Below are 8,946 nucleotides of genomic sequence, written 5' to 3'. Positions count from 1 at the left end.
TGAAGACTAGAGCCGTAGATAAATGACCTTAAAGTTCCTTGCATACTGGTACTGGCAAAGTTCAGATATAAAAAACAAGATTTAGAAAATGAACACCACACACTCACAAACAGTTCATTACCTAAGAGAATAGGCCCTAATGGACTCGATCATGGAGGGTAAGAGAAGTAGGAGGAGACCAAGACAATGATGGTTATAGACTCAGTTTCTAATGATTTAAAGATAAGAGGTATAGAACTAAATGAGGCCAGAGAACTAGTTGCAAGTAGAGGATTGTGGTGGCATTTAGTAAATACGTAGAGGGTTGCAGACTGAATGCTGAAAAGCGTAACAGTCTATATGTATGTAGTAATTTGTCGCAGCCATGTACTGTAACAGGAGCATGTAAAACATGTGACAAGCATAGGTTCCTCCACCACACTGGATCTGAAGCAGACTGAATTCTAGGTGGAGTAGACGGTTCTTTTATACAGACTGGCTGAGAAAAGATGAGAACATATTGAGAATCAAGTTTGTTCCAGAAGGTGACATCAAATTGATGTCAGAATCACGTGGCAAACAGCTGACAAGAGCTGAGTGTTCAGATGTGTAAAGGCAGCAGGGTGAGGCGGGTGGAAACAGAAATCCGGAGTGTCGAAAACTGAGGCAGGGTGGCATTTTCTTTAATTTTCTTGTGGATTAGGAGGAGAATATTACAAGGTAGATCATTTCAAGTCTTTAGGATGTCTATTCTCCAAGGATGGTAGTATAGTAAGCAAGATTGAATCAAGGTGCAGCAAAGCTAATGCAGTGAGCTTGCAGTTGAGATTATGTTCTCTAAGATGGAAGTCAGGTCCCGGACAAAACTATTTTTACACTGATCTGTTTTCAGACCAACTTTGCTTTACAGGATTGAAAGCTGGGTGGACTCAGGGTATCTTATTCACAAGTTAGAAGTAAGAGACATGAAAGTAGCAAGAACAAGCACTAGTACAAACAGGTGGGAACAATGGCAGGAGGGAACTCTGAATTTGGGGGGGGGGGGGCAATAAAGAACAAGTTAAGGATGAACATGATTGATGAAGCTGTATGCATAAACCAGCTTCAACAATGGGGTCATATGATATCATATGATATGATAGGTTACCTAAGAGGATAATGGACTGGATCATGGAGAGTAAGAGAAGTAGAGGGAGACCAAGACGACAATGGTTAGACTCAGTTTCTAATGATTTAAAGATAAGAGGTATAGAACTAAACGGGGCCACAGAACTACCTGTAGCTGCAAGTGGCATTTAGTAAATTTGTAGGGGGTTGCAGACTGAACGTTGAAAAGCGTAACAGTCTATATATATGTATGTATCAATTTGTTGCAGCTTATAACAATATGTAGTTATCAATTCTATTCTATACAATATAGCAGACATTAAAAATGTGATCATCTAATGATTTTAAGTGTTGTATTTGTGAAGACATCTTCTAAATTTCTTATAATGGTTAAGAGCAATAAATACTGTGTGTCATATTATGGAAAATGTCCCAAAAGATTCCAAAAATCAGGAGAAATACTGATGGAGGGAATACCAGGAAGTGAAAATAGCTGGATATATTTGTTAATTTTTGACTTTTTCTGTATTAAAAGATTCTTCCTCCTAATAAATATTTGCTGAATTGAAGATACAGGATTATGAAAATATATAGCTCATTCAGTCATTTTAGCAGTTCTCAGATGGAGCTAACAAATTAGGTCACCTTTGTAAAGCAGACTATTTAACCAAAAATCTAATTAAAAATAACAGTCAACCTTAAAGCATTAAAAATGAATTGGAAAGTGTCAAAAAATATTTGTCTTTAAATAGTAAAACCCATTCATAACAAATCATTATGAATGTGTATATGATTGTTTATTCTGCTGCCCCAACTGCCATTACTTATAAAGGGCAGTTCATTATTCTAAACAGCTGTATGTACCTACTTCTACATACATCTGCTAAGAGGTTAGAGCAAACTATATGAGAATCAATTTTAATAAATTGTTCAATTAACTTTGTACATCTTTTTTCCCTTTTATTATTTATTTTACATTATCTTTGTACAGATTGCTCTTTATGGAATGGAATGCTGATTATTGTAAGAAGACACTACTACTTTTTGCATTGTAATATGCAAAGCTTCAAAGTTCTTGTGCACCTTTTAATTAAATTTCAAGGATACCGAACAAATAAAAGACTGTCAACTTTGAGCACTGTAAATAAAATGTACATATCAATTGAAATACATGTTCCAATAAATTACAGGACTTAAAATAACTTAGAGCACCAGCAACTGTTAGTTCCTATTTATCTAGCCTGCAGAAACTGCTCCACATTTAGATCATAAACAATTAATATATTAATCACAACACCTACATACAAGGATCCTTTAGACAACATTGAGACAGCAGAAACAATGCAATGCTATCTCCAACAGAAGGTTAATTTGTGGATTTAAAAACTCTTCACTAAAACCTCATAAAATGAGAGAGAGAGAGAGAGAGAGAGAGAGAGAGAGAGAGAGAAAAACAACCACTAAACATTACTTCAGTCTTTACAGTAGTCATTGCCATCTACAGAAAGGTACAAATAAATTCCGATGAATTCTGACAAATGTGAAATTTAGCAAGCAATAAAAACATGAAATACAGAAAATACTTGATAAAGGATATACACATGAAACATAGGATGAAGGGTATGACAGAAATAACACACCAAATATATGCCAATCCAATACCATTCTTATTGTTCATTCTCTTACTGATGAACATGAAGAGTAAACAATAATTTAATATATCTTTTTATGTAAAAAAAGAACATTACAGAAACAAAAGTTTGTTCTCAGTACTAATTATTTACAAACCGTACCTTTCTAAAGATCAACAATGTACAAGAACTCAAATCAAAACACGGAGACCTCATACCGGTACTAAAATTCTGGAAAAAGTAATTACAATTACTCTAAATCTATGCATAGCCCAATAATAATACAAAAGGCTTTTGTTTCTGCATTAACTGAAAATTAAGACAAGAGGTTCTTGATTATCTCTTCAGAATCTCTACATAATCCTCCCATCGAATATTCGTAATGGTCCTTAGGTTTTGCTGGTGAAAGCATTGAAATTACAGGAACAGAAAATGCATAAGAAAAATTATATATATTAGCTGAGGCAAGACAGTGATAAGAGCCCTGCATATTTATCGATCTACTATACAAATGAAAATGGGTTCAGCCTATTGTTTAAAATGGCTATTTTTCACAGTCCACTCATAACAACATCACTCATAATTTTCTTTTATTTCTTTTCCTGGTTTGAGGTTCTAATTGCAGTTATTATCAAAAATTACCCATTCCACTACTTCACAGATTAGGGTTATGAATTACTGTAGAGAAGAGACTGCCAAGCATTATTACAAAGCATGGAAAACAATATTCATGAAGCAAGTTCCAAAATACTTTATGACAGAACAACAATTTAAATATAAAAATAACTATAGGGAAGAAAACAAATAAACTGTAAAGAATCAAAGTTTCTTAAAATATTTTTCCTGGCAAGATGTAACTTTAAAAAATTCTCTCAAAAGCGGTACATATGGTTAAAAGCCAATATGTTAAATTTTGAATATTTACACTATAATTTCAATCTTCCACACAATGCAATGAAGTTTAAAACTGGCACAAATACACATAACAGTAGCACTTTACATGATATACTGTGTGTTTATCAAATTCTATTCTACATCCTACGGCATGGAAAGAGGATTGGTAAGAAGCAAAGAAAACGCTTTAATCTTCAAATTCATCTCATAGTTATATACGGTACCTTGAAATCAAGCAATTTTCCTCAAATTGTGACATAAAGGTATGCTGGGGATAATGGGCCGTGCTATTACAAGCTAACACGTTTCAATCTTGCAACCAAGATCATCTTCAGAGCAATAAAAATGAATCTATTACTTGTCACTTCATAGTAAACATATTCAAGAGAGAAAGACCCTGTCACAAGTGTAGTTCATTTCAGGGCCCCAAGAGTCCAGGAGAAAGATGTTAAAGATTTAACTATGGAGGGCAGCCATGATTTACTCAGTATATAGCTATTACTTTTGTTAAAATTACTGAGGTGCCTACTCATTTCTGTTGCATCATGAATGATTCTTGGTGTAAAACATTTCTCCTTACAAGCGACAGATGTTTCGTCAAAAATTATTTGATGGCCATTTTGTATGGCATGCTCTGCCACAGCAGACTTCCCTGGCTGTCAAAGACGTAAGTGCCTGTGATGATCCTTAACCCTTGTTGTTACCTACTAACATGCTGGGCCAAGATAAACAGACAACAAACCATTTTTGACTAAACATCTGTCATTTGTAAGCAGAAACATTTTGCACCAAGAATCATTGGTGAGGTGACAGAAATTGCTAAACACACCAATAATTTTAACAAAGGGGAAGGCTATATACTGAGTAAATCATGGCTGCCTTCTGTAGTTAAGTCTTCAACATCTTTCTCCTCGACTCTGGGAGGGCCTGGAATGAACTGCACTTCCTTCCAGGGTCCTTCAATCTTGAGTCTGTTTTCTATGGAGTGACTATTGCCAGTGATGGGTTCATTGTTACTACTCTGAAGACGATTTTGGTTGCACGATTGAAACGAGTCAGCTTACATTTGTTTATAACAAAGCCAAATATCCCCAACATACCTTTATGTCATTTAGTGGTCATGAAAGTCATGTTTTAAGATTCCTCAAATTCTGTTTTAGTACGATAAAAATATCAAACATGCTCGCAGATAATTTAACCATCCAAATAGAAAAAAAAAAGTGCTCTCTTCACTGCTGGCAGCGGCTGTTATTCGTACCCAAGTGTACATTTTGCACCTGTTCCTTTTGTCCATGTATGATGGTGCTATTGATGAGTTAGTGGACCATTCCTTGCATAGAATGTGCGGTCACACATGTTGCACCTAATGGAGGGTGTGGCTGGATTCGGCAAAGTTTTCATCTTTCACGAGTTACTGTTTCTTCTCTTCGAGGTGCTACTTCAAATTTTATACCAGCTGAGATATTTGCACACCAGCAAGTAAGGTCTTCTGCCTGAGCATACCAGGTATTCAGATTTATTCCTGAGGTAGCCATGGTCTTCTTGAGCATATCTTTGTAGTGCTTCACTGTACAAAAATTGTCAAGATAGTCAGTTGTCATTCATATGTTAGATGTGACCAGTCCATCTGAACTGGTAGCAGATGAGGGAGGCTACAATGCTGTTCATCTGTGCTCTTTCAAAACCCAACAAAATGGTTAAATAATCCTCCCATCAAATGTTCGTAATGGTCCTTAGGTTTTGCTGGTGAAAGCATTCCAGTTTCTTGATGTCACAGCAACAAAGGGTCCACAATTTACATCCATACAGTAACGATGAAACGGCAAAAGCTTGATACACCATCAGCTTGGTGCATAACCTCAGATCTTTAATCAGGAAGACCAGATGGGAAAGAAGTCCAAACGCTGTTTGGGCAGCACGGATTCTCTTTTCTCCATCTTTTGCCGAAGTACACAATACTGACAGGATACTTCCATGACAGGAGAACTGTTCTACTTGTTTCCGAGACGTATTTGAGATGGTAATATTAAGATCTTGGAAAGTAGTTCCAGGGCAGGTTGTACAAGCACCTTACTTTTTTTCAGTGTTTATTGTCAGACCAAATCATTGATATCAATTCTTGAAGCAGATGACTGATAGTTGCAGCTCTAAGTGTATGAGCTGGAGTCTCTTTTTAAATGATTTACAATATTATCAAGACGTTTAATAATAATGTTGTTGGATTTAAATTTCTCCAACTATTTCAACGGTTTTCAGAGACAATGAATGCCAAAATTTTGTCCCGTAAGATTCTTCCTACGTTCCTGTAAATCTACTGACATATTTGGGTACCTACAAATACCACCGGACTGAGCCAGGATCGCACTTGCTAACTTAAGCTCAGATTGCCAGCACTCTACCATGTGAGCTACTCAGCCCAGCAATTAAGAGGTTTAAATTATACATCCCAGCCAACTGAAATAAAAAGGCTTGCTTGAAATAGAATATGAAAATTTACAGAAATGAGCACAGATCATGAGCAGTTCCCTTACACATCATTCACACAGATGAGAGTTAATCTCCAATACTATACTGCTTTCCAATAATAATAATAATAATAATAATAATAATAATAATAATAATAATAATAATAATAATAATAATAATAATAATAATAATAATAATAATAATAATAATAATAATAATAATTTGTTATCATCATAAAATCAGAAATCAATGAGTGAAGCACTGTTCATACACACCAAGATTATAATCAAGTTTTATAACGACTGGATACCACATGGGTCACTTTGAGTGTGGTTGTCAGCTGAAAGCACGTGACTAGAATACATAGTTTTAGATTAAAATGAAAATAATTTCTAGAAGAGTTCAAATAACGAACAATTTACTGTACACTAAACATTTCAAGAACATTTTTGAATTTGAAGTAAAAGGTTTCTCTTTGCATTTCACCTACAGAATAAAGAAAAGTGAAAATTATGAATTAATTGTTGTGACTGGCAATTCAATATGTACTGACTAACTCAAGGCAAGTATTGTCTGCAAAATAAATGAGCAAATTATTACTAGTTTAATAGACAAATAACTTCTTCTGTAATTGACGTATGTTAGTAGAAAGTAAACAGTTATGCATACGTATTACTGTAACACTAGCAATTTAAATGTTTTCTAATGAAATGTCCTAGTTTATAACATTATTTGTTAGCCAAACCATTAACATACAAAGTTCAAGTGGTGGCAGTGTTTTTTTGTTGTTGATTTTTTCAATCAATTTCAAATAAGCAGGGCTCTGCATCATAGAAATCCACCAGGTACAAAGATCTTCTCAAACAGAGACAACATAAATGGAAAGTTGTCATGGTCCAAACAGAATGTGCAACTGGACAACAAAAGTTAATAATTACATAGGGTCCAAAATTTATACTGAAAAGTTTCCACAGCTTTGTCTGAAACAAATCCTTACCATATTTCACAACTGGCACACAAGAAAACTAGAAAATGAGACATAAAAAAACAAAACAAATCTCTGAAAGCTTAATGTATTAAAAAATGTTTATGACTTAGCCCAACATTCGGATGAAATGCGGGATCCCCACAGCCAATCCAATAACGTGCAACCATAGAACTGTGCTATTCTGTCATCTATCTTTCTTTCAACACTGAACTGCTTGAGAAAATACGCTATTGTCTTCAGTCTTGATGCAGCATTACACTTGTCACTCATGGCATCCAGTAATTGTCCTACCACTACACAGGATTCTGGCTCCTGGGATTTTCAACTTCCACTACTAGACTGGGGCCGGGTCTCGAGGCCGGGTTGTTGTCAATGCTGGAACAGGATCCACTATGTTGTCTCAAGGCTCAAGGTTAACTAGGTACATACACCACAAAAAGCGGGTAACTACACAAGAAAACCTCAAAAACTACATATTTTCTGGAACCAAATTAAGATTGCATAATAAAGGTCTCAAATCAATACTTTCAGTAAAAGAATCATAGTGGGGGAAAAAACAGCGCTGCATTTTTTAAATGCCTCCTTTTGAATTATACCTCTGTAGAATGTTCCAATGATATCAACTTAAGATTACGAAACTAAACATTCTGAAACGGCTATCAATAAAGTAACTATTCTTCTCAGCTGATAATTTATTACTTTTAAAATGTTGTAATTTAGAATTTCTTTCTGAGATATATCTTCAAATCAAAACATTTGTAGTAGTTCATATTACAAAAGTGAGACATTCTTTAATAGCATTAAACAAAATTACTGCCTCACAAGGATCAACTCAAATCCATGAAACAGGTCTCTAAAGGGAAGATATCTGATACAATCTAACAGAATTTTAGTGTTTAACAGCCGATTTTTAAAAATATTCTATTATCCCAAGTTTATTAAGTGAAATATATTATTTTCACACTTTTTCTTTTAATCATCAACAATATGCTTCCTCTCCATATACAAGAGGAGGCAGGAAGATTTTGAGGTTCTCTTGCACAATAAGAAAAATGTTCATGTACAGAGCAATAATATCTGCTAATCCAAAAAGCAAACAATGAATCTTTCATTATAAACAACACAAAAGTGGCAGGTTTGGTTCCTATGCATGCAATATTATAGGCTAGATGAACAATGGTTGAAGGAGTGATAAATAAGTACCTCACTCAAAATATATAATAACCAACACCCAAATATATGGTTGCCTAGCTATATTTCCCCTTAAAACAATAATCACCATCACCACCATCTCACCCTCAAATGCCAACCAACTGCTTTAGAATTCATCTCTCAACCCTTAGTGCAGGAGATGAATACGTAACCAACTGAGCTATGAAACTGGTCAAGAAGGAAGAAATGTCACATTTAGTTTACATAATGTTCAGAGAAAAATTTAATTATTTTGTTGAAAGCCTGGATGCACCAATATATTTAAGAGAACAGCAATTCCCAAAAAAGTGCACAAAATATATAATATTAATAATCAGAATTTAAAATTTTATTATTACATTAATTGAGAATATACTGTTGTAGATTCATTTTAGGGATTTGGAGCCTGTTGCTGAGGCATCTGCAGAGGCCAAGTGTGGAAATTTTCTTTGGGTAAGCTGAACACAACGCAGACTTTCATGTAATGATGATCATATTGCCATCTTAGAAAACTCTAGAGAACAACGACAGAAAAAATCCTTAGAAGGTGGAAGCATTCTGGGACCAGTTAGAGAGCAAACTACAGAAAACTCCAAGCAACAATATAAAAATTATTATGGGTAATTTCGATGCACAAGTCGGAAGAGAACGACAGTTTCGAAAAATAGTTTGCTTCCACCCAGTTCAAAA

General features: G+C 34.8%; 1 protein-coding gene across 3 annotated transcripts in view; it reads right to left on the bottom strand.

Annotated features, from left to right (window-relative positions):
• Positions 1 to 1,492: 1,492 nt before the first annotated feature.
• Positions 1,493 to 8,946, bottom strand: part of LOC136866373 (palmitoyltransferase ZDHHC2) — a 364,730-nt gene continuing 357,276 nt past the window's right edge. For 2 of the 3 annotated variants that reach the window (XM_067143256.2, XM_067143257.2), the window contains one exon: positions 1,493 to 7,440. In XM_067143256.2, the coding sequence (XP_066999357.1) occupies positions 7,400 to 7,440 (41 nt within the window). In that variant the 3' untranslated portion in view covers positions 1,493 to 7,399. The remainder of the gene's footprint in view (positions 7,441 to 8,946) is intronic. The other variant, XM_067143258.2, reaches the window with a different exon arrangement.

This window comes from Anabrus simplex, chromosome 3 (genome assembly GCF_040414725.1).
Source record: "Anabrus simplex isolate iqAnaSimp1 chromosome 3, ASM4041472v1, whole genome shotgun sequence".
NCBI lineage: Eukaryota > Metazoa > Arthropoda > Insecta > Orthoptera > Tettigoniidae > Anabrus > Anabrus simplex.
Note: the sequence above shows the minus strand (reverse complement) of the source record. Positions and strands in the feature narration are given on the sequence as shown.